Below are 27,300 nucleotides of genomic sequence, written 5' to 3'. Positions count from 1 at the left end.
GTAGTATTTTTTCTTTTGTTTTTATTTTTGTTTTTTAGGAAAAAATGAAATTAAGCCTCTAATGGTCATTTATTTGGCCCCCTTGAAATGTCTAACTACCTATACATCAGAACTTTCTTTCCCAGTGAAATAAAATGAAATCATGTCTGTAGATCATTTTGTAAATGCTAGCTTATCATTAATCCCTGTGTGCCTTGAGCCAGTGGTTCTCAAAATATGGTCTAGAGAATCCTGGGGATCTCTGAAACCCTTTTAGAGGGTCTACAAATTCAAAAATAGTTTTTATGTCCAATATGGTAAATGTCTATAAATATAACCCAGGTAAACAAAAACGCTTTGAAGAGATCCTCAATAATTTTTAATAAGATAAAGAAACTGAAAACAAAAGTTTGAGAACCACTGGACTCTATGCTGTCATAACAAGTTTTCTTCTCAAACTTAGTAGGTCCAGATACTTCTCATGGACTTCTGCTCTGTGTACCTTCATTCTCAAGACACACACCCCACCTCAAATAACTGAAGTTAGAAGTTTAAAAGGGGAAATGAGGCATGATTATCAAACATTTGTGACTGCCAACAAATCTCAAATAAGCTGATGAAGGGTCGGACACAAAGGAAACCATTGAACAACTACAATGAGAAAGAATTTGTAGACAAGAAGCACTGGATTAAATTCTAGATCTTCTGTGTGACTTAGAAGCAGCAAGAATAATGGACTCAAGCTTGGCTTAGGATCAGGAAATCTGGGTTCAACTCTGATCTCAGACATTTATTCTCTATAACAAAGCTTCTTAAACTGGATCATGACCCAATATGGGGTCACCTAACTGAATGTGAAGGTTGTGAAATTATGATTTATTATCAGTAAATGTTTGATTATACACCCTTGATATAAGAAATTTCTCTGGTAAAAAAGGTCACAAGTAGGAAATTTTTAAGAAGTCCTCTTCTGTGTGGCCCAAGGCAAGCCATTTACCCACTTTACTTAGTAAAATGGAGATGGCGCAGATACTTGCTGATTTTTAACAACTGTCTTATAGCCATCAACAGCATCACCACCGGGAATCGAGGGGATACAAACCTTATCCGAGTGCCTCACCATTTATTTCTCTAGCTCGTTTTACAGATGAGAAAACTAAGGCAAACAGGATTAAGTGTTTTGGCCAGGGTCACAGAGCTAGTAAGGGAATGAGGCCAGATTTGAACATCAGTCTTCCTGACTTCAGATTCAGAATTCCATCCAATATATCACCTCTCTGCCCCCAATCCATCTAACCACATACTTACCATGCTCTTCCTTTTACTATTTCTGTCAATGGCACCAACAATTCACCAGATTAGAATTATTTTTTACTCCCTCTCTTCCCACATCTAGCCATTATCAAGCCCTCTCGATTCTACTTTCACATTTTTTTATGGTCTATTGTCATCTCTTTTACTTAGTATAGGCCCTCATTACTACCCCTCTAGATTGTTACAATCTATCAATAAATATTAATTTAAGTGCCAACTATATGCTAGGCATGGTGCCAGGGGCCAGAAACTCAAGTACAAAAAAAACAATTCTTACTCACCAGGGCCTCTGTAAAGTGATGTGGGGGTAGAATATCGGCCCTGGAGCCAGGAACACCAGACTTATCACCATTGCCTCACTCACAAGCTATGTGATCATGGACAAACCTCTGTTTTAAAATAAGGATAATGATAGTGAAGAAGGGACCTGAAACTCTAAAGCTCCTTGAAGGAGAAAATTTCCTTCAAATCTACCTCAGTGAGGGACCCAGCTGAAGTTCCCTTCCTTTCAAGACAAAGAATTTCATTCTGTTATTCTATTCAATTCTATTCAAATTCCAGCTCAAGCTGAAACCCAGCTAGAAGATGAGCCAACTTGGGACTCCACCCACTAGCCCCCTTCAGCTTGTAGTCAAAGCTCCTGTTATAAAAGAACCAATCTAAAATCCTCTCTTTGCAGAGGTTCTAAACATGTCAGGCTATGCTTGGGATGCCAAGGAAACCTGTGTCCATTGGAATATTCTTTTCCAGTGCCAACCTCTCTTTACCCTCCCCTATTTCCCTAATGAGACTTTATGCCTCTCTGTCAGGATTTCTAACCTTACTCCCAATCCCTATAATAAACCTCTTTTATCTATCTAGGTTTTCAGGTCTGTAAATTCCTTTACAGAGAACCTCTGCACTGCCAGAAGGGAGTTCCCCAAACTCCCTACCCTTGTGCCGAATCCCAAGGGGGTGCAGGGGAGCCAAACCTCTCCATTTGGTTCCCTGAACTCCGTACCTGCCACTAAACCTTATCATTTAACTCCCTGACCACCAGAAACCCTAATCTCATTTTGGTTCCCTAAATCTAGGGATCATTTGGTTCCCTTCTAAAGGGAACCCCAAAACCTAAACCTCATCATATTTTTGGTTCCCATGCCGGGAGCCCCCAAAACTAGACTTCCCTTCATCATATTTTGGTTCTCTGATTCATCAACCTCATCAATAGCATATATCCTCCACAGTTATGAAGATCATATTTGTAACTTCCTTAGCATTTTTTCTGGCATATAGTAGCTACTTAATAAGCGCTTGTCCCCCTACACATATACACCTCCCAAATATTCATTTATTTTTTTCTTATGCCTAAACCTGATCATATCACCATTCCATTCAATGGTTCTTTCTTACTTGACTGACTAAACTCCTTTCCCTGGAATTCAAATCCTGCTTCTCTCCTTGAAAAGCATTATTTCATACACTATTATCCACATATGCTGCGCTCTTACTCTGTTTTACACATAGTCTTACAGCCTGCTCATGTTGTTTTCCTTCACCCCTATGCCTGGAAGTCCTTCTTCCTCCCTGCCTCCATCCATTCATCCTTTAAAATTGAATTCAAAAGACTTCTCAGAAGTCCTCCTGGATTCCCCCAATTAATAAACATTATGCACCAACTGCATACCAGGTACTATGCTGAACCCTCTGGATACAAAAGTAAAAGACAGGCCTTGGTCCCAAGGAACTCAGCCTCATGGGAGACATCTATGTGCAAAGAAACTATATATCGGATAAATTTGAAACAATAGAGGAAAGACATTAGAATTAAGGGGATCAGGAAAGGTTTCTGTAGAAGTTTTTTGAGCAGGGACTTAAAAAGGAAGACAAGGAAACAAGGAGGTGAAAATGAGGGAGAGCATTCCAAGCAAGGAAATGCTGAGTTAATGAGGGACATTTAAGATATATGGAAGAAAACTAGGAAGTTGGGGAAGAAGGGAACAGGTTATGGAAGCTTTGAATTTCCAAGGAACTTATATTTATTCTTGAGGTGGCAGGGAGCCACTGGAGTTTATTGGGGGTGGGGGGTGTTGGACCTGCGTTTTAGAAAGATTACTTTGACAGTTGAGTGGAAGATGGGCTGGAGTGAGGGGCCCTGTGGCAGGCAGAGCAAACAGCAGGCAATTATAATAGTCCAAGCATGAGGTGACTCATGATAGGTTTGCCCTACGCTTGTAGCAGTATCAGGGAAAAGGAGGAATATGTGAGAGATGTTACAAGGAGAGAATGTGAGTATTTGATAACAGATTAATAATGGGGGAAGAAGGGGTTTGAGATGAGAAGAGTTGAAGATGACACTATGGTGGTCAGTGTGCATGAGTGAAAGAATGATGGTGTCCTCAACAGTAATAAGTTGGGGGGAAGGTGGGGATGAGCTCAGTTTTGGACATTTGAATTTAAGATGTCTTTGGGAGATCCAGTTCAAGATATCCAATAGGCAGTTAGAGATGCAAGACGGAGGTCATCAGAGATTGGGGGTGGATAAGCACATTTGAGAATGATCAGGATAGAAATAACTGAATCCATGGGAGCTGATGACATGACCAAATGAAATAGTATGGAGGGAGAAGGTGCCCCAGGATAGGGTCAATGTTTGGCAGGCCTGACTCAAAGATCCAGCAAAAGAGACTGAGGGGAGATCAAATAGGGGAACAGGAGAGCACCTAGAAAAACCTAGAGAAAAGAGAGTATAAAGGAGAGAGTGATAGACAGTGTCAAAGGCTGAAGAGATCAAGGATGATGACTGAAAAGAGCTATTAGATTTGGCAACTAAGAGATCATTAGCAACTCTGAAGAGAGCAATTTTGGTTGGAAGATGTCAGAAATCAGATTGTAGGGAGTTGAGAGCAAGAGATTGGAGACACCAATTGCAGATGGTCCTTAGGAAGTTTAACCACAAAAGGAAGGAGAGATATGGGATGATAGGGAATTGATGCGGGAAAGATTCCTTTCTTTGTGATTCCCAATTCCCTCCCTTTCCTCCCTCCTTCCCCCAGTTAATGGAATTACCCTTTTGACTCACAAATCCTGATCCCTTTGTATTCCAATAGAAAATCCGGGCCTGTCCCAGCCCCATCAGCATCTGAGCCAACTTTGGGGCTACACCCAAAAGCCCCTCGAGCTAAATTTCCCATTATAAAAGGGAGACAATGGGACCCCCTCTTTGCAGAGGTCCCAAAAATGCCATGTCAGGACTTTCTGTCCACTGGACCCTCTGTCCGGTGCCCTTCTTATCTCTACCTTCGCCTATACTTTAACCTTGCTTCCAAATCCAATAATAAACCTTTTATCAATCTAGCTTTTCCGGCCGATAAATGCTTTTATTGGGGACTCGCGCTGCTACTAGACCTCATTTACTGCCGTATCCTTGTGCCAAATCCAAGGGGATTGCAGGGGAGCTCCATTTGACTCCCTGAACCCTAAACCTGCCACTAGACCCCAACTAAACCCTAATTTCATTTAGGTCCCCAAATCTAGACCTCATCAGAATGAGGAAATGAATGGTTCAAAGGAGGGTTTTCCAAGGATAGGGGCGACATAGATGTGTGTAAAACAGAGGCATGGAAAGAAGCTGGCAGTCAGAAAGAGAATGAAGATAAGTGAGAAAGTGAGGATGAGGAAGGGAGCAGTCTGCTGAAGAAGGAACAGGATCAAAGTGGCATCTAAGTGATATGCAATGAGGGGAGAGAAAATCATTGCCTTCATTTTTTTTCAGTAAAATATGAAGATTCTCAAACCTAGCCCAAGAGCTCACATTTCATTTGCAGTCCTCTAGCACACTTGTCAGAAACATTTTTGTCCTGTTTATTCATGCAATTATACACCCCTACTAATCAGATACATGCATTTGTTGAGTGCTTATTAAGTTCCAGGCACTGTGCTAAATCTGGGGAATACAAATTCAAGTAAAAAGACAGTCCCTGCCCTGAAGAACTTTTTATCCTAACATAAAGAAGTACTGGCTGGCAACAGGGGAGGAAGGAATGGTACCTGCCTGGGGACTATGTAGCACACCAACTCCTTCCCCACCCTTAATACTAGTGCTTTCTAGGCCTGGAGAGACTTATATGAATTGATGTTAAGTGAAGTGAGTAGAACCAAAAGAACATTGTACTTAACAAGGTCCTACAATAACCAATTCTGATGCACGTGGCTCTTTTCAACAATGAAGTGATTCAGGCCAGTTTCAATAGACTTGTGATGAAGAAAGCCGTCTGCATCCAGAGAGGAGACTATGGGGACCAAGTGAGGACCACAACATAGTATTTTCACTTTTTGTAGTTTGCAAGTATTTTTTCTAATTTTTTTTTCCCTTTTTCATCTGATTTTTCTTGTGCAGTGTGATGTGGAAATATGTATAGAAAAACTACACATTTAACATATGTTGGATTATTTGCTGTCTAGGGGACTGGGTGGGGAGGAGGGAGAAAAAATTTTAAACACAAAGTTTTGAAAGGGTGAAAATTATTTATGAATATATTTTGAAAATAAAAAGGTTTTTTAAAAATAAAAATACTAGTGCTTTCTCTCTGTTGAAGGAACTTATTTTGTGTATGTTTGTATAGCATTTGCATGTTGTCTTCCCCATTAGATGGTGAGTTCCTTAAGGGCAGGGACTAAATAAATGTTGAATGACACAAGGCATCAAGGGGAGAGTGTGATGAAGCACAACTGAGGTCCTTCCCAAAATGGAGGTCCTGGGGAGGAAGCCACAGATGAAAACCTCAAGGCAGGGCCCGCCATTTCTTATCCTCCTTGGTACCAAGTCCATAGTAGGCGTTTAAAAAATGTTTGTTGAATTTACTTCACCATATTGGGTAACATCTCACTATAATTAGGATTCATTCAGAAGCTTAAGTTTCCCAATCAGTATGTTTAGACAAACCACTATTTTAAGAAGACCTTGACAATTCATTAAGAGTAGGGTTTCTTCAAACTTTGGAAGGCCCAAGGATGGATTTCAAGGTAAAGGGGAAATGGTCTGTGAATCTGAATGGGAAATAAATTTTATCTGTAATTTCACTCACCTTTAACTGAAATTTAACATTTCCTTCAGGTATGAATTTAAGTAACCAAACATTCTCTGAGAAGAGGTCCATAGGCTTTACCAGACAGAACCCCTGGTCAAGGGGCAAGAATGATTTTCTTCCTAACTCTTTCTTGCTTCCTTTCCCCCTTACACTTTCCTGCTCTCCATATGAAGAGCTCTCAGTTAGGGCAAGATAAGTATCAGGACTCATAAATATTAGGTACGCCAAATGACAGATAGATTTCTCCAGCACTGCTCTAATAGACCAGAAAACTTGTGTAAGCTACTTTTGCCAAGATCTCAAGGTTAGCAAAATATGTCTGTATTTAAAGAAGAGAAGGGAGAGGGGCCAGTGGCTGACAGCACTCCTCACACTGATCCTGATGTGGTCACTGACATAAAAAATAGATTAGTAAACTACATGTCAAATCTTCAGGACAAATGCATAACTTAAAAGGAAGCTTATGAGCTGTTGTTGTTAGATAATTTTTACAGGTGTGTTCAACTGTTCATGACCTCATTTGAGGTTTTCTTGGCAAAGATGCAAAGATACTGGAGTGGTTTGCTATTTCCCTTTCTAGCTCACTTTACAGATCATAATGGTGTAAGGGAATGTACGAAGTTTAAGAGAGTATCAATGTCCCATAATGACTAGCAGGCCAAATCAATTTAAAAATACACATGATAAATTCAAACTACAATTACCACACAATTTATTCAGAAGTTTTTAATGGTTAAAATGTGGATGTCTTCTCCCTAAACAAATCACAACCTCCCACCCCCTACTGTCCAAGCACACAGGATATATACCCTGTATTTCTCTCTTCATTTACCACTCTGCTAAACAAGGTGGATCCAAGACATTACAGTGACTACTTTATAATACAAAGGACTACAAATGTACATGTTAAAATCCCTTTGAATCCCTTTCTGCTAAACAAGCTATTACTGAGCAACTAAGAAGCCTAGTGCCAAACATGTTTTCTCCATCTGGAGTTGAGACTTTCCTAATTTAATTTTTTCCTTTCAAACATTAAATCTGGAGCAGTTTCATTTGCTACCATTATTATATCTTGCTCCCCAAACAGAACAGGGGCATTCCTTTTTGAGAATGGCTATATTAACACACTTTCCTTTTAAAACTGATCGAAACACAGCTTTAAGATGGACAGAAATGAGCCTCCCAACTATAGATCAGCCATGACCCTCTTGCACAGGCAAATTTACCAAACAGGTGCAAAATAATGCTTTAAGAATTATCAAAAGTTTAAAAAAAAATAATGCATTAATATGAAGCCTCCACAATTTTCTGATCAAGCAATATTCCTCTAGAGGTGGCAGCTGTAAAAGAGAAGGCACTTTGTGCTAATTTCAGGGTCTCTCATGGAGAGTACCCTATAGCAGATATGGATGAATGTGCTTATAGACATTACCCGGTGTCCTTTAGACACATTACATCCAATCCATGAGACCCTTTTTGAGGAAGGAAGGGTCTCTTAGAAAGGCATCTGAAAAGAAAAACAATTTTCAATCATGGTACCAAAGTGAAAAGTCTACCTAAAGTTGGGAAAGGAGAAACACAGAGGAAGTGAGGAGAAACAGCAATAAACAAGGACAAAGGTATCTCTGCACCATTCCAATAAACTGATTCCTTAACTTCCTTCCAGAAGGGTTGGAGGAATCAGCATAAGCAGAGCAGCCAAGAGATGGCAGTGGCTAGTGCACCATTCCCTTGTTGAGTCCCAGGGTGGCCCTTGTGAATCTGCAAGTCTTCCAGCTGGGCTGGGGTTTTTTCAGGGAAAGTGGGTTCCTATTGGCAGCATGACGAGATGAGACAGTGACTGGCTGGCCTGCCTGCCTGAAGGTTTTCACATACAGCAGTGAAAAGGAAGTAGGGGCTTATTTTTTTTCCACATGATCCAGGACTCCTTGGCAATGTATAATGGCTTTTCTGGTTATTTAGCGGACCCAACTGGGAGCCACTATCACAACTCAAAAATGGAGTATGACTATTTTAGTTCAGGGGGGCCAGGTGAATAATCGAGGCCTAAATGTATCCTTCTCCTAGTACCATAAGTAAAGTGCATCATCACAAATGGAAGCCACGAAGAAAAGTGAGAATACCATCAAAGATGGCAATGAGGGAGGGGTATCTAATGAGGCCTGGGAAAATATTACCATCACTTCACACAACAGAGAAGCCAGACCATGTCCTCCACTTTCATTATTGCTTGATTTCCTGGGAACTGCAGGGCTATTTAGCCACGATGGGAGGACAACCAGGAGGCCTGGCAAAGACACATCACAAAGACATGGGACTTGGTTGGGACTGGACAAGAATGAACTACAGGCTCAGTCATGTTGGATGACAGAATTTTCTTCACTCTAAAGAACTTCTGAGTACGTGTGAAACCGGCTCATCCTGCTTCTGAAGAAGCAAGACAGTTGTCTACAGCTGATACAGTAGAAATGTTTGGTTGGAGTCTTCAAATACCACAAAAGAAGAAATCCACCTATCACATTTCAGAAGGTTCACTGTTCACCAGGATAGAGCAGGTTCTGTAAAACCTCTTGGAAGCTCACAGCCCTTACACATGAGTGAGAGAGAAGAAGGCCCCAGGGCTGTACACAGAACCATGTTCCCCAAACGGTCCTATTTCATTGCTGGCTATTTTCCTGCTTTCATATAGGAAGGTATTGCTCCTCGTGCTGTCAGGCCCTCAAAACGTTTGTAAGTGTAATTGATGAAGACCCAATCTTTGTTCTTGTAGTCTGTTTCTGGATGGTTACTTGTTGCCACTGGAATAAAACAGACACTGGGGTTAACTTATCTGCTGCCTAGATGCTCCATCAACTCTGAACAAGTTTCTAAAGAGGAAACCTTACTTTGTTGCCCTGCAAGACACTACATTTGGCTCTCATTTAAATTTTTATACCTAAGAATCATCTCCTAAAAATGTCCCATGAAAGATAAAAGTCAGAAGCATTTGCTTTTACTTTCTGGCATTCCAATTAAATTTTAAAGCAAAGCAGGCCTTGAGAGAGAGACTGACTGAGTTGTATTATTTTTTTTATTCACTTCCTGTCACAAAAATAACAGACTTTAAAGCTGGAAGATCATTTGTTTTAACCACTTGATTTTACAGATAAGGAAAAAGAGGCCCCGAGATCTGCAGATAGCAGAGTCAATCAATCTTCAAATCCTAGGCTTTACCTTCAGTCCAGTATTCCTTTTTCTAGAGCAGTAGCTATCAAATGCAAATAAAAATAGGGCTGCTAAACAGTATATAAGAATCCCTGTAGGTGCACAAAAACTTAGAAAACTGCATATTAACATTATCTATGTTCTGTTCTATTTTTACTTATTTTGTTAACTATTTCCCAACTACACTTTAATCTGGTTGAGCTGCTTTAGGATTAGGTTCAGTCATGTTCTTGACATCTCTGAACTAACCCACATCTTCATCCTTCCATATCCTTCAATGTATCACTGCTCTAGGGGCTAATGTAGCTTGATGCTGAAGGAAACAATACTTAGGAAGGATTAAAAGAACTTTAGCTTATATATTTGCGCTATACCCTTATGATTTGGTTATTATTATTCCAAATCTGGGGAAAACTGTGGAAACTGTTGGGAAAAATAAACTAAAAGGAAAGTAGAGAGTATTGGTACCTGTTGGCTTAAGAATATCAGATTCGGGAAATTCATCGAAGTTTGAGGTGTCATCAATGCTCCTTATCTCAATTGATATTGCAGCAGGCCTCTCCCTACCAAGAAAATATATATCAAGAATAATAAAATTGGTACAGTTATTCCTACTACATTGCAACTTTTTCCATCATGGTTTCAATATATTACAGGTCAGAATTAGAAATTAAATGGGAATTTTGGGATACTTTTATGGAAGCCACAGATAACATACATGACAGCCAGAAATGAGACAAAGCTTACAACCAAATCCTTACTCTAAATTTTACAATATGGTACTGGAAACACCTCCTAAAAGAAAAAGATAAAATTCAGATTTTTTCCTCTGATACAAAGAAAGGACCAAAATTGTTTATGTAGATTTTCTAGATCATGGTTGATGCTGTATCCCAAACCCTCACAATGTGGAAAAGGTATCTATAATTGTAGGGACAATATTGATCAAAATGAGCTTCATTACTTTGATAAAAGTTCTCCAGGAGTTGCTTAGGTCTAAATAAGAACAATTATCTTGTCAACCTCAGGATTTGGACTAGGAAACCAAAGTCTTTTCACAACAAAGGCAACTCCTAATAAATGGCATGCACTTCTACTAGACCTGTGAAAGCTAATCAAGGAAGGGCAATGAAAGGGCTCCACCTAAATAAAACAAACACATGGATAACTCGTAATCTTTCATGATTATTGGGCAGGGCAAGGAGAGAAAGAGTAAATGAAAACCAAAACCACACTAGACATTTCAATTTCTGTCCCTTTTACTATCAGCTAGAAAAGGATATAAGGGGCAAATGTGCATTTAACCTTGCTTCTCCCTCCTGTCTACCTTCTAGGTATGAGAAATCTAAAAAGAAGACTATGGAAAGGAAAAGGAAAACCATAGATCTGGTTCATTTTCTTCTGAATCAAGAGCTGCTTGCAACAGAAAAAATGCCTGGAGAACTGATTCTTGAATGCCAAGGGGCAGAAGAAAGCATGATTTTTCAATGTCTTATTCAATACCAAGTGTGTTCAATGCTGAACAGCCACTGGAGGCCTGAGCACCTCATTTTTTTTTTTTTTAAATAGCTTTTTATTTACAAGTTATATGCCTGGATAATTTTACAGCATTGACAATTGCCAACCTTTTGTTCCAATTTTTCCCTCTTTCCCCCCACCCCTCCCCTAGATGGCAGGATGACCAATACATGTTAAATATATTAAAGTATAAATTAAATACAAAATAAGTATACATGTCCAAATCGTTATTTTTGAGCACCTCATTTTTCTGTAAATAGCACTCTATCCTTGCCCCAAACCATATATATATATATATATATATATATATATATATATATATATCTTTATTCCTTCTTTTCTCTTTCCTACTCCCTTTTTTTTCCTTTTCTCCAAATATGTCTCAGGCCCAACAAATGCCTCATTTGCATCACTTGGCCCTAATCATAGACCTCAATTTTTAAATTCAATTTCTGAAAAAGTTTAACATTTATTGAGCTTTATTTACTGAGTAATATAGAGATTACTTAGCTCTAAGTAAGAAAAATTATTTTCTGAGTCTGATTCTTTAATCTAGGAAATCAACAATCTACCCATCATTACTCCTTTAAACATAATCATATAGGATACAGATATCAAGAATGGCAGATTTCCAGTCTTTGTAGGAATGTAAATCCAAAATTTTTCAGATGATCTCTCCAAGTACATATCTTGGCAATGGTGTGAGTTAAATTTCCAAATGAGAACAAACTTTCTAAAAAGCCACATTGCATAAATGGTTTTCAATAGTATTACCTGATATGTTCCCAGTCAACTCCTTCAAAAAAGGGATTACTCTTAATTTCTTCAACTCCAGGTGCTCCAATTCTATGTTCCCATTCGCAACAGAATCTAAAAAATAAAGTTCATATGCATTCTCTTTCTCTTCCATACATATTAGGATATTTTAGATATACGTACATACACATATTTGTATATGTAGGGGTATATGCATGCGAGTGCAAGTGAGTGTGTGTATGCAGGTGCACTCATGCATGCATACACACAGACATACACACACAAACCCAGGATGAATCAAATCTAAGACTTAATTGGTAGAAGGAACTCCCAATGAAAAAACTCTCCTACCAACCATAGTCTCATTCAGCCCTAGAACCAAACCATGGATCCATTTAATTCCAGTATATCTCTCCATTTAATAAATTATTAAATGCTCTCTTAAAAAAAAAATAAATAAATAAAAAACTCTCCTACCAAAGCAGATCAGCATCTGCTCTGCAATTTCTGGTCTTAAAAGAGTTGCAGGGTGAATTGCCCAAGATCACACATCCAGTACATATAAGAGACAAGATTGAATCCAGGTCTTCCTGAGTTAGAAAGTAACACTCTATCCACTATGCCATGATGCCTTTATCATTTTTTTTTTTTTTGTCTTTATCATTAGAGATGATTTTTAAAATTTCCTTCTTTAAAAGAAGGAATCAAATGTTAAATTTGCAATTTGATTCTTAAGCACCAAAGACTGAAGAACTTTCTTTAATGGATACCTTAAAATAAGATCCTTGGCTTTCTCAGAGATTGGAACTTCTGGAGGAAAAGTCAGTGTTTCTTTCCAATTCATCACCTTCTTATAAGTTTCTTGAGGAGTCTCAGAACAAAAAGGAGGGTAACCTGGAATAAGAAAAATAATATGAAGGTGCCTGTCCAAAGTTCGGTATTTCCAAACTGGCTAATTACGATTACTTTCCTTAACTGCTAATAATCACAAACTTTAACTAAACTTAACAATGTATTTTGCTATGGCATAGAAGATTCTCATTGATGCTGAAAAAATCTGATCTATCACATTTTCTCAGAATTCCTGAACCAGTAGGACTGGTTACCCTCCTTGATGCAGCTAGGGAGAAGCCAATCAAAAATTTAGGGTGACGATCTTTCTTGTCCAACAAGATAACTGTCTAAATATGTATACACATATTGTATTTAACATATACTTTAACATATTTAACATGTATGGGACTACTTGCCATCTAGGGGAGGAGGTTGAGGAAGGAGGGGAAAAGCTTTCAGCTTTTTCAGAAGTTTTTGCAAGGGTCAATTTTGAAAAATTACCCATGCATATGTTTTGTATATTAAAAAAACTATTAAAAAAAAAACCCTTAGGGTGACAAAAAAAAAAAAGAAGGAATTAGCCCAGAAGAGAAAAACTTAAACTATTGAAACAGAAATGAAGCAATACTAAGGGGGTCATTCTTATATGGAAATAGAACGCAGAACTTAAGTAGGTCTGGGAAGAAAGTCCAGGGTTTAAGATGACCTTCATTTCTCAGTCTGAAGACTCCTGACGATGCATACACAGCACGTTCTTATCCACTACCTATTCTTGTTCCTTCTCACTTTTACTCCATCTATATATATCCTCACCCAGGTAACTACCTAGTCAAAGAAAGATACTATCATTCAAAAGACCACACTTGAAAATGTTCATCTTTATCCAGGTGTATATGTTTGTGTATATACACATATATTCAGCCTATACCCAGAAAAGTATACAAATGTATGCAACCCTAAACACAGAATTAAAACTGGTGGGGAATATATATATATACATATATATATATATACATATATGTTTCATAAATGAAAATGAGATGAATAAATATAAAGATGAATGAAGGTAAAGGATAAGTGGAACTATATCCACTAAATTCCTCCATAGAAAGCAAGTGCTTTATAAATTTAAGTGAATGAAAAGAACAGAGAGATAAAATGAATGAAAAAAGAGATTGAGAAATAATGTGAAGTTTAAAAGCAACCACTAAGAATAATCTCAGGAACAAGTGACTAGTCCCAGATTTGTCTCAATTTGAGAAATCAGTAGGAGGAATTTTTACCATTGGAACCAAAAGGGATATATGCAAAAGGGACCCCTAAGGTTTTCCTAAGAGACAACTGATTCTAAGGTCACTGGGGAAATCTTCTTTAGTCAGACAGAATCAGTTTCTCAGATAGTATGTAACTTACCAATGAGCATTTCATACATGATAACCCCAAGAGACCACCAATCACAGAGCTTATTGTATCCAGTTTGCATAAACACCTCAGGAGCAATGTAATCTGGAGTACCCACTGTGGAGAAAGCCTGAAATATTTACCAAAGGTCAGAGGAAAATGCAGAGGGTAAACATATCCATTTTCATCCTAACCTAAACAAAGGACTTCAAGTATCTTCATATCAATTTTTTGATTTGCCCAATGAATTTTTTTAAACTTCATAGACATAGGTTTGTTACTGAAAGGGAAGTTTTCCCCAATAAGTCTAAAAACTGGTAATTTACTGAATCCAAAGGAATCTTGGTGATGATGAGAGAATATAGTAGAATGGAAAGACTACTGGCTCTGGAGTTAGAGTATCTAGATTCAAATCCCATTTAGTGGTACTTGTGTGAGCTTGCAGCTTCCTTGACTTCCCTGGATCTCAGCTCCCATATTTCTAAATGATAAGGTTGGAGGAGATGGCTTTGGAGGTAGGTCCCTTCTGACTCCATCTTGGATTTTATGAAATTATTAGTTTCTTGTATTTAACAAAGTCAAAAGGCTTAGCTTTGGTTAGTAACATTTATGTCTAAAAGTTTCATTTTAAGATATGATTGAGGTCCTCCTGTACTTGTTTAGAAAACCTAAATGCTGTATTTAAAATGTTTTGTCCATATAAAAGGCATGTTTTCTAAATCTCAATTGGGTGGTACCAGTAAGCCATTAGAGAGCAAGGTATTAGTAAGAAGTATATCTGTGTATTTAAGGGAAAAGTTGCTTTGTTTTGTTTAAAGTTCATCATAAATTTTAGGCTTGATATTTACAGATTAAGTAAGAAAAGTAGATATTTGCAATGCCAACTGCAGATAAAAGAAGCTAGAAATAGGTATCCTCTGTTTTAAAGAATAGATAAGTTTCAACAAAGTTGACAGTAAATGAAATTCTATTTTCCCTAGTGACTTACGTTATATAATTAAAGTATTCCTCTAGAAAATAAACCTTTTTACTAGACAACTAAATACTCTTGGTAAAGATGGTAACTAGACTTGTAGAATGTGGTATGGTTAACAGCAGGTCTATATTGGGAGATGTACTCACCACCTGAGTTCACTTTTCTTTAGGCTATGTCTCTAACTTTGAAATCTTTCCCCTCCATTATTTGATCAATCCTTCTTCCTCAGAACATGCTTGGCAATTTTTCTCATGCAAAGATCTGCTTCATCTTGACATTCACAATTTCCAAAATTTTATTATCTTTCTCTTGTTACTCATAATAGTTTTAGTTTGACCTTTATTATAGCTATCTAAACCATATGTTATATGCTAGTCTGTATGTTAATTCGTATCAAAGCTTCAGATTATATAAATCAAATGCGTTTCTCTGCTTGACCACTTTTACGTATTTCACAGAAATGAATTTACTGAGAACAATGGACATATATGTATTTGACTTTTGGAGTCACTTTGGGAAAACTTTCATTTTCATTCTTATTCATTCATCTCTAAAGTATAGACTTTATATATATATAAGTATATATAAAGTATATCAGCAAGGATATTCACCTACTTCCATGTTTTGAAAAGACACCCTGGGGTGCTCATATTTTCAAACACACACACATGAATGCATAAATATGCATACACACACAACATAAACACACACAACACACTCTCTCTCTCTTCTCCTCCCTTCTTTCCCTTCTGCCATCTCTGTCTCTGTCTCTTTCTCAGCTTGAGACAATTGGGGAAAATGATAGTGGAATAAAGGAAGTTATTCTGCTGTTACTAGACTGTCTCTTGTTATACATTAGCTTAAAGCCCATACCTAGCTTGTAGACTAACCAGATTTATTATGAAAGGTCAAAAGATAAAGTTCTTTGCCCTGGTTTGATAAGACTAGCAGGTGGCATGGCTTCAGCTCTAAAACAGGATATTATAAGGATCTTAGCCATCTGTTCTCTATTTCAACAGAGAAAAATGCCATGGCCCTAAATAACAGCATGAAGGATTTGGTTTACATGTTAAAAAAGATTTTTAAGTACTAAGAGTTGTCAAACACTGCAATAGGAAATTGCAAAATCTTTCTGGACAATCTAGAAGTGGCTCCCAGGCTATACTTCATGGATCTCAAAGGCTAATTTTAGTATTTGTACTTAATGACTCAAACACTTAACAAGTGCTTACTATATATAAAGGCCTCTGCTAGGGACTGAAAATAAAAAACTAAACAATACATTGTCCCTGCTTTCATGAAACTTAGATTAAATATATTTTTAAAATTAACACAGTGAAATAAAGCTGAATTTGGGGTCTTTAATTACAATGCTGTAAGAAACTATGAAAAATATAAACATAGAAGATTTATATGAACCGATACAAAGTAAAGCAAGCAGAACCAGGAAAAACAACATAGGCAACAATTCTAACAACATAAAACAACAAAACAGAAACTTAAGGCTGTGTAATTATAACAAGTTTGGCCCCAGGGAAGAGATGAGAAAATATCCTCAGCAAAGGTAATGAATGGACAGTGGGGAGGAGCCACTGTATGCAGACCATAGTGTACATAGTCATGTTCAGATAAGTGCTGGTTAATTTTGTTCAACTTTTTCTCTCTCACTCTTTTCTTATTCTCCCTTTACAAGGGACTGGAAAGTCCATATATTTGGAAATGAGGGTGATGTTAAAGCAAAAGACTATTTTTTAAAGAAAAGATCTTAAGAGGGGCTTCCTCATCCTGTTAGATGTAAAATAAACTTCCAGTTAATCTGCACTGTCTGTGTAGCAGACCTTATGGTAATAAAAAAAGAACTTCTTTAGTACATACTGACATTTATTCTCTTTAAACTCATAGCTGAATCACAATTAGACAGGAAGTTTAGCTTTTTTTTTTTTTATTTAGAAATGAATTTTAATTCAGTCCTTTCCAAGCAACTACTGAATTTCTTAAAGTGTGAGTGGTGGCCTTTATAAAATTTTGCTTTTGAGGATCAGATTTAACTTTAAAAGCCACTAGGCTAACATTTTTATTTTGGAGATAACTGAAGCTGTGTAAAAGTAAATAACATCCCATATCAATTTCTAGCTCTCAATTAATTCTGAGCTGTGGAAAGAGGAGACAATAACAAACACCAAAGTTCCAAACATCTATAAATTATTTATCAAAATCCTTCTTGAATCTTTTTTCATTTTGAATACCAGCTCAAGTAAAGGAATTCCCAATGCTTGTTCAGCATTCATCAAATAACATGTCCCAAAGATTACTTACTAGCTGACGTCTATTTCTTTTCCAAGTTTCTGCTTTCCTTTTGGAATTCATATTCTGGAAAGCTAGAGATAGGAAAAAATTAGCATGAATCAAGATTTTGACAGCTTTATCTCATCCTTAGTTTTCAAATTCTTCGAGAGGTACTCTAAAGTTCTGCTAATTTGACTCACCTGTAACTAAACCCTAATCTTACTTTTTTTTTTTTTTTGGTGTCAGACTATAAAATAAGCGTACTCTGAAAATCTAATTCTCTATATTCAGAATTTTCAGTAATTCAGATACATAGAATGACAGATTATGAAAAGAAATAAACTCTATTTCCCAAGTCTTTATTTCTTAGAGATCACGTAATCCAAACCTCTCCCAGAAGCAAAAATCCCTTTTACAATATTCTGGACAAGAAGTCATCTAACCTCTTCCTGAATTTGCCTTGTATAACCCATGCAAAGGTAGAGAACAAGAATATAAATAAATTGGTAAATTAGTGGGGAAGGTGAGGGAGAAACAGGTAACAGGTCTACAGATAATCTAACATTAATACCATCAAAGTTTCTGAACATATGAGATTTCATGAGCACTCATTACTGTACTATAGTTCATATGGACTAAATAACCCTGCCATGTGATTTACACAGCTAAGCTGCATATAGAGTCACTAAATGAAAATAAAAAAATTTTAAATAATTTTTCCCTTTTGAAAATTTTCAAAGTTTCATTTACAGGAAAGGAAGACCTAAATTAAATTACTTTAAAAAGCAAACAAACCTAAACTAAGGATTCTGAAATTAAAGATATATTAAAATCTATCTTCAGGAATTTAGGTTATAAGTTTCAAAAGGGCAGGGATTGAGTCACCTAAATTTTGATCCCCTCAATCAGTGCTCTGCACATAGTAGGCATTTAATAAATATTTAATGAATAAAAGAGAAAGATCAAAGAGAAAACAAAGTAAGAAATTAAGGAAGAGAAAGTAATATTAGGAAAAACAAATAAAACTTCTGGGTAAAGTTTACTTAAAATTTTTTTCCACTTAAGATTCATATAGGAATTTTAATCTGTCAGCCATTTAACCTGCGAAACTCATTTAACCTATGTTTGTCTCAATTTCCTCATGTGTAAAATAGGAATAATCACAGTACTTACTTCCAAGAATTGTTGTGAGAATTAAATGAGATATTAATTATAGAGTACTTAGCACAGTGCCTGGAACATAATAAGCACTATATAAATATTAACTATTTTTGTTGTTGTTTTGAGGATCAAATGAGATGATAATTCTAAAGTGCTTTCTTTAGCACAGTGCCTGGCTCACCACTAAATGTATACTGGGAACTTGCTCAGTTCTACTATTATCTGTACTGCCAGGGACCGAAAGAACGCCAAGGTCATGCCCATACCATGATGAAGTATGGGAATAAACTTTAGTGGCAAAAACAAATTTAAAAATTAACCTGCCTTTTACTTATTAGTACCTATTTATAACTCATTATTGTTATTTTATCTAAAATACAATCACATTTTAAAAAATAATAATAACTCGGAACCTCTATACCAGCCCTCCTTTATTAAATTAGTGAGGTTTTATTATAAAGTATGAAGGGAACATATACACTCACTTGAGAAGTCTTTATTTTAAGTACTTATTTGATACCTGAGGAAAAGTATTTTGATAATAGCTAATCACATGCTATCTCCCCCATCGCCTTTTGAGCTCCTTGAAAGAAAGAACTTTTTGCCTTCCTTCATAATATTGCTTATTGATTTGACTTGATCAAGATAAAATGCTTACAGTTTGAACTGAGCAATGCTTGGTAATGCTAGGAGCCAGTGACCTGATTTTCCCCTCTTGATTTTTGCCCATGATCATTCCCAGTCATCTGAAAAATGGATAGGCAAAGGCACTTCTTATGGATCTACTTGTCTTGTACATTCATAGGTTATGGAACTAAGACTGGAATGGCTCAAAGGTCATCTAACCTTCTCACTTTGCAGTAACACTGAGTTACTCTGATATTGGGAGTATCGGAGACAAGAGTTTATAACCCCACATTCACACAAGAGGTCATCTATGTCAAATTGCTTTCCAGAATCTAAACAACAATATAACTGAAAGAGAAACCTGAGGGGGAAAAAATGCTTCTCTTTCATGAGTACACCTACACCAAGATAAGACAACGAATCTGACTTTCTCAACTTAACCACTTTATGTTAACTACTTGTGAGCAATTCCTTTGAGATTTTAGATACTTACTGAAGTCACTGGGAAGACTGTGATTCAAGTTCCTATAAAATTCTGTCCTATGAGCTTTCTTTAGTCCTGTGCAGAGGCCAAAGTCAGAAAGCTTCACATGACCCTAAGGAGAAAACAACAAGGCAAATGAAGACCAGAAATAATAGAGAAAGCAACAGAAAATGACCTATACTTGTAGTGCCCATTACATTGAAGTGAATGGGTGATGATTTTTAAAAAATGAATCTAATTTCTGAAGAATTCTGCATCTCCTTCAAGGTGGCTTTATACTCAAATGGAACTAACTTCCCAGGGCACAAAGCCAGAAAAGCTTGTCTGGTTAATTGAGGAGCCATGATCATCTGGAGCAAGCTATCAAAGCTATGGAATTGGGTCTACACTTTCACAAAAAAATAGCTTGGCATATCTGAATGTGATGAGGTAATAACAGATAAAATAGATCATTTCTAGGGCAAGTTTTTGATCTAACAGCTTTGTTTCCCTTTTTCTTTCTTCTTAAGAATGGTAAATTATCTTGTTCTATAAGTGAAGGAAAAGAATCCAATTTAAAAGTGTCAAAGTAGTAGGAACTGCAGCTCTCTGGGATAAAAATGAGTTTCCAAAAGCAGGAGAGTGGATCCTTTAAAGGTCATCCACAAACAGAGAAGACCTCTAAATTAGTCCCACCAGAATATACTTTCCAACCTTAAATTGCAGGGAAGTCTATAGTTGTGAGTAAATGTAAAATTCAGCATGAAAGAATACATTTCCACAGCAAGTTAAATATATAAATTAAATATTGAAATGCAGAACTTTACCACATTACAGCTTTATTATATTATTTGATCCTACAACTTGAATTCTGAGGTAAGCATTAAAAAACTAGACTTTTTCTTGATGTCCAAGTCACTGGTATACAAGATAAAGGCAAGATTTGCATCTTAAAAACTTTCTTTCCCCTACTTAACCTCTTCATTATTTTAGCCTCAGTTATCTTGCTTCCAGAAAATCTTTTCTAGAAAACAGAGCCTAGCTCTAGAGCACCTTTGAGCCCCAAAGCATGACAGCCTGGTTTGAAATGGGCTAAGAGAAAGTAATGTTAGGTAAAAAACTCATAAAAATTCATTCAGTTAAATATGGATTTCACAGAATCAAAGAATGTCAGAGCTGAAATGGATTTTAGAAATCATTTAAAAGATGAAGGAAATTCAAGAAACTGAGGCCCAGAAAAGCAACCATGCAGTTAAAGGCAGAATACCACAGGCAATGTTTCCAGTGTCCAAAAAACAAACAAATTCTACTCTTTTCCCTCAGAATATTGCTTTCAAACAATTAAGTATAAGTTCTGTTTATTTCAGAAGCCTAGAGTCTATAAAACACACACCCATCTTCCCATATAATAAAATTAAGCATTCAGATAAACAACCTAGACAACGAGCTTATGTCAAGCAAATTGATATTATATCATTCAGCAGTTTTTTCAATGTGTCAGAACATGCCAAACACTATAACAGTAAAATCTTAAGATCTCTGGAATCTTTAGAAAATGAATTATTTTTGATAGCCAAATTTTCCAACAAACTGGAAAACATTAGTTTTTTTTAGCCTAATAAGAATTAAAGTGTTATATAACCAAAACTTTTTATCATGTACCTCACTTCTGCGTCTTAAACAGCATATTAATATAATTTAATAATATCTTGATGACTCTTGGTCATCATTAGAAATATTAAATTCATTATAACAAATTGTAATTCAGTCATACCTCCAGGAGCTGCTGACATTTGTCTCTACACAAGATAGTTCCAGATTGCTCTGTGAGTTCTTTGGTAGACTTTTTATGGTTTCTTTCTCTTTTGCTGGCAAGCTTCTAGTTGCCACTTTTCATTGTTATCTGTATGTTTTTGTGTCAGTCCTCCTTTTATATTTGTTTCTTCACAAATGCTATGCATTTTGAAGATCATAAAACTAAGTTTATTAGAGCCATTCATGGCTTAAGACTAAACAGAGTATTTATGAGTGGCTGATGGTTTTGCTGTGAATTAGAGATGTACATGGGTTTTCAGGCACAGGCTTTATAACATCTGTTTTAAGATCTATTTCCTGTCTTGACTGTGACTCTGAATAAGTGAAATGTTATTAAACAGTTAATAATACCTAATCAGCACAATAATATCATCTTTTGGACCTCTCATAATTTGCCAAAATCAGAAATGGCCTTTTATCCTTCAAATCTATATTCAAACTAGGTCCTTCAACCAGTTGCCTTATCCTATTTACTACAAGTAGGATTGGTGTTAAAACACAAATCATTTAAATTATTCTTCCATACCTTGCTATCCAAAAGGAGGTTATCTGGTTTGATGTCTCTATGAATAAATCCAAGTTGATGAATTGAGTCTATTGCCAAAACTGTTTCTGCTATGTAGAACTGAGTCTCTTCTTCAGTCAGAGTATCTTTTTTCATCAATAAGGTCATCATGTCACCTAGAAAAAGACACAAAACAACCACACACAAAAACAACAAAAAATGAGTAAGACCTGGTTATCTGACTTTTGCTCCTGCTACTTCTAATGAAAGGAGCCCCAGACGTGAAGCCAGGAAATCAGGGGTCAAATCTTGGTTTAGCTTCGTACTAAGCTCTACGAGTTTGAGCAAAGCACTCATCTCTTTGAACATCAGTTTTCTTATCTGCAAAATGGGAGCAATAAAACCCTCCCCACCTCAGAGTTACTGTGGGGATCAAACTGCAGAAGATAGGCAACATGCTGAGTTAACCATAAAATGTTACATAAATTTGAACAGCTGGCCATTCTGTTCTATGGTCACACAGTTGGAATAATGAGTACTTTTCTGTGTTCTGAAATTCATTTGCACTCGAAGCTTAGGGTGGAAATGTAAATATTGCTTAAAAGATTTAAAGAAAAAAAGATACTACTCCAAAATACAAAATGGCTTTTGCCATTAAATTAACTAAATTTGTTTATAGGGCTGGGATTCTGATTTAGAACACCAAAGGAATTTCTTATGACTTTAATGAGATGATAAGAGTTGTTAAATGTGCGTCATGTTTATTGTAAGGGGTCTTGTGTGTAATTTTCTGCATAAGGATCCAGAGCAGAATTGTCTACTCTGTTTTAATTTGTCTATTCTAATGGTCACAATTCTATTCCTCTCTTTTTAAACACACACATACATATATGTAACATTAAACAGTACTTTCACAAAGGTTATAAACATGTGTGCTATTAGGCAAATATGTGAATATTCTTCATTTTTAAGGCTGTTCCCTGAATTTTTGTTCACAACTCTGAATTGGGACACCAAACAAAAAACACAAAGTTGGCACTCACATAAATGTTAGTTGACAAAATTAAAAATGAATGATAATAATAATAAACTACATACTGGGATCTTAAAAAAAAATTTGGTTCCCTAGACACATCTAATTTGTCAGATTTACTAATTTTCAATTTCATAAAAAGCCATATTAAAGGTGAATAAAGTTACACTGTCTACAATATTATGAAAACAATATAAAAAATTTTACCAGTCAAAAGTTAATTTCCTTTAAGTTTCTGTGAAGTCAAAGTTTTGTTATTCTTTTTTTTTTTTTAAAACAAAAGGGCAAATGGAAAATTCCAACCCCAAATCAGGAGTAAGAACAAAGCAAAAATTAGGAAAATATGCACAGAAAGTACATTTAAAGCTAAGAATAAGAGATGAAATACACAGTACAGAATTTATATGTGATTATAGCAAAAGAGGCAATAATCAAGAGGAAAAAAACCTTGGATTTGAATTTAGTACCATGTTATTTTCTATATTTTATCTCACCCACAATTTAGAAGGAGAGGAAAATTACTTCTGGAGCAAAAAAGATTAAAAATGATTATTAAATAATCCAAGTCCTTACTTTTTTTCTGATCAGATCTTGAAAAATCTGATCTCCCCAGTCAATGCTGTGAGCTGCCCATATGGCAGGTGACATTCCCTCAAACACATTTAGGCATACTTCAGCAACATGGCCTTGGCATCACTGAGGAGTGAAGCTAACCACACTCAAACACATTCAGGTGATCAGGGGACTCAAGCAGAGGACTTGGTACATACAGCCCAAATCCACTTAGACAATGCCAGATGCAGAGTCCAAAGAATGTGAAGAAAGCTATGGGGAGGGGAGAAGGAAGAACACAGGGGAACTGAGGACATGAGACTGAAGAGAGTATAAAGAGCAGAACTGTGGGCAGGTGAAGAAGAGTTAAAACCAAGATCGAGTGCCAATGATCACTGGACCTCTTTAAATTCCTAAGCATCATATCAAAAAAAAAAATTTTTTTTTTTGGCAAGGCACTTGGGGTTGAGTGACCGGTCCAGTGTCATGTCACATGACTAATAAATATCAAGTGCCTGAGGTCAAAGTTGAACTCAAGTGCCCCTGACTCCAGGGCTGATGCTCTATCCACTGCACCATCTGATCCACTCACACTCAATTTTTAAAATGTCTCTATCTTACTATGTGCCAATCTACTTTCTTAATTTTCATAGACTGTTACTAAAATACAAACAATAACAAGACGGAAATCGCATATAATGGGAATTATAACAATAAAAATTATTGTTAGCAAATATTGCTTTTATTTTGCTCTAGGAAACAAAAATGCTATTTTCTTTTCCCCAAGAAAACCTGCTGAAAGTTCATCTGCCCACTGGGGAGTAACTCATGTTCATAAAAACAGATGGTATCAGCCTACAATCACTGAGATTTACTACTGATTTGTCTGGAAGATGCACATGTTGGATAAGGTAAAGTTTGGTGCTTATGAATATGTAAACTTCTAGCTGTCAGTCTGGATGGTCATTAATTAGGTTTTTAAAAGGTATTAATTCAAATAATTGTGTAGCATTGGCACTGTTACTTAGGGACTTATAAAATGATTCTCACTGGCAGGAAATCATATAGAAAGGGGCCCCCAGTAAACAACTACTAAAAAAAAAGTGGAATATCCATCAGAATGGATGAGAAAGTGACTTTTGTGATACTAAGATTATAGATAGCAACTCAACCCAACTGGACAGGTTAGTGTTCTCCTTTATAAACCTAAAAAATAAATAAATAAATAAATAAAATAAAATACAGAGAGTACCTTTAGTGAGCACAATGAGAAGTAGGAAGGAGGGTTAATTGGTGAGAGAGAAAACAGCCACAGAACAAAAAGGAAAAATGACCTTTTCATCATCAAGTAATTACCTCCAGGCAGGAACTCCATGATTAGGTAGAGGTTTAGCTTATCCTGAAAACTATAGAACATTTTCACAACCCACAAACTGTCTGCCTCCACTAGAATGTCACGCTCCGCACGAATGTGGCCAACCTGGAGGTATATGCATTTGATTAATGACAAGCCTTGCTCTGCTTTATTAGATGCATTTTTGTTCAAACAATTCAAGCACCTGAAGATTCAGTTGTGAAATGATGCAAGAGGGAATGGACTTCTGCTGAAAGCAGTCAAACCTCCCAACCCCTAGTTGGAAACATTGAGACACCGACTTGAAGGTCCTTCAGTGATGAGGGCTTGATGGATGAAAAGGAGGGAAAAAAACAACAGCCATACAGGTAGTTTTTAAGCAAATCACAATTCACAAAAGAATCCATTGCTCTAATAAGAACTTTTCGGTTAGAATTGCCCATAACTGCCATTACTTTTCCCAGGGACTCTTCTTCCAAAACAATCCTTAGCAATGGGAATAAGACTGGGGCTCTTTGGATAACTTCCAACTCAGGGTAAAGAAATGGAATGAGAAACTTCCTCCTTAAAAATATGACTGTGAATCAGCACTTTATGAGTCTTCAAGTATTAGTGCTTGACTAGTTTAAGTCTACATTTACAGAAGGGATTCAACAAATGATGACTGAACTCAAGTGAAAGATCTGAGTTAGGCCCAGAGCCAATGTCTACATTCCAGTTTAGAACATTTGTCTTTTAATCTCAACATACTATCTCTGAAAGCTTAAGTTTCAAAATGTGTTCCTTGACAGAAATGTGATATTTGGGACAGAGTACCTTAGAGGACCATAGTAAAAAATATGGAAAAATTCAAAACAGATAAAGGGAAGGATGGACCAAAGAAAACCTTTATTTTCTTAATTTCACTTTTTCTTGTCTTTTACACTTTTAAATATATCAAATTTGTTAATTTATGAGCAAACTGAACATGTATTTCTGTGCTCCCAAACTAACAAAGTTATCTTAAAAACATGTCAAGTACATATACTTTCATTTTTAGCTTTTCTTCCCCCATTTCTCAAGTTTCAAAAATGTGAAATACCTACTCCTTGACTAGGAAAGATAGAGAGATGGAGAATGAAGAAGGAAAGGGCATCAACACTAAAGAATGAATTTCTTTCCTTCTTAATCTCTATCCCATGTATATTTGACTTCAGTACTATCTTAAGGTTTGAGTGATCCTACATAGACCTCAGAGAATCCCATTACAGTATCATTTTTTAGAATATGACACGGAAAGAATCATATCTTTTCCTGATGGAAAGTCACTCTTTCTCCACAGGTATTGGATACTTTATTTTATATCTTTGGGTTCCTACTTATTCTGTGAATCAGAATGGAAAGAGAGGTGAAGGCTTTTGTCCCCTCTCCCTGGTTCCCTGTATGCCTCTTGGGAAATACTACAATTTCTAGCCATTTCTACATATGCCACAGAATATCCTGTTAAGTTAAGGAAGGGCAGGCAGGTCATTACTACTATCTTCTGGTCTTACTCTGTGGCTAAAGCAGCAGTCAAGCTCTCAAGAGGTAAAGGCAGGATATGAAGAAGAAATGCAGAACTAGTGGTCAGTCTTCTAAAACAATATAAAAATCAGGTAAAGTTATAGGGTTTTTATGTTCTTTTACCTGCAATATACTGGTGTTTTACTACATATAGCTCTTTCTCTTAAAGTAAAAAGAAAAATACAAAGAAATTGCGTTAACACTTTACCTAGTTTGCTTTCTGATTAGCAACATGACAGAACTCTAAACCACAGAGAACACATCTAGTCTTGATATCAGTTGGCCAAAAACTGGACTCCTTTTTCCCTTGCAAAAAATACTACTCATGCCTCTAACAAACCAGTCTCTATGCATCAAAACCATTATTGTAAATGGAGAAGCATAAAATAAAATGTTCAGTTTTCTTCATAGTTATGTTGCAGGTAAATTTAAAATGCTATCTTTTATATGCAGAGATGGTTCTACTGACCTACTGACCTACTGTCCTATGCCAATGTTTTTTCTGACAGAAGTAATGACTTTCTACTAATTTCTACTAATTACATGCCAGCTTAGTCAGAAATTAAGGAACTAGACCCTTCTAGCTCTAAAAAAAAGTCTGAGTCTCTAACAAGTACTTATAAGACAATTGGCCAGGGGGAGTGGTAAAGTCTGTGGTCTAGACACAGCAATGATACCCAGTCTATGCAAATATAAAAGTCTTGATCTGGGCCCCATCAGCACAGCATTCTAACAACTCAGCTAAGAAGACACAAATACACCTCATGGAATTCTAATTTTAATCAGTCTTTCTATTAACCAGCACAACAACATCAATAGGAAAACGGGCCAATGCAATGCAATGGAAAGAAAACATTGTACCTGCAAATATAATACCTGCCTTCAAATACTAGACTTGTTACTCATTAGAG

At 36.4% G+C, this 27,300-nt stretch overlaps 1 protein-coding gene across 2 annotated transcripts in view; it reads right to left on the bottom strand.

Moving 5' to 3' along the window:
• Nucleotides 1-7,073: 7,073 nt before the first annotated feature.
• STK38 (serine/threonine kinase 38) overlaps nucleotides 7,074-27,300 on the bottom strand; it is a 37,810-nt gene continuing 17,583 nt past the window's right edge. For both annotated transcript variants that reach the window (XM_031964974.1, XM_031964973.1), the window contains exons 6-14: nucleotides 24,850-24,973; nucleotides 21,930-22,084; nucleotides 19,619-19,721; nucleotides 17,368-17,429; nucleotides 14,088-14,205; nucleotides 12,611-12,734; nucleotides 11,859-11,954; nucleotides 10,035-10,129; nucleotides 7,074-9,160 (exon numbers count right to left, since the gene is read on the bottom strand). In XM_031964974.1, the coding sequence (XP_031820834.1) occupies nucleotides 9,030-9,160; nucleotides 10,035-10,129; nucleotides 11,859-11,954; nucleotides 12,611-12,734; nucleotides 14,088-14,205; nucleotides 17,368-17,429; nucleotides 19,619-19,721; nucleotides 21,930-22,084; nucleotides 24,850-24,973 (1,008 nt within the window). In that variant the 3' untranslated portion in view covers nucleotides 7,074-9,029. The remainder of the gene's footprint in view (nucleotides 9,161-10,034; nucleotides 10,130-11,858; nucleotides 11,955-12,610; nucleotides 12,735-14,087; nucleotides 14,206-17,367; nucleotides 17,430-19,618; nucleotides 19,722-21,929; nucleotides 22,085-24,849; nucleotides 24,974-27,300) is intronic.

The sequence above is a fragment of the Sarcophilus harrisii genome, chromosome 4, assembly GCF_902635505.1.
Source record: "Sarcophilus harrisii chromosome 4, mSarHar1.11, whole genome shotgun sequence".
NCBI classification, from domain to species: domain Eukaryota; kingdom Metazoa; phylum Chordata; class Mammalia; order Dasyuromorphia; family Dasyuridae; genus Sarcophilus; species Sarcophilus harrisii.
Note: the sequence above shows the minus strand (reverse complement) of the source record. Positions and strands in the feature narration are given on the sequence as shown.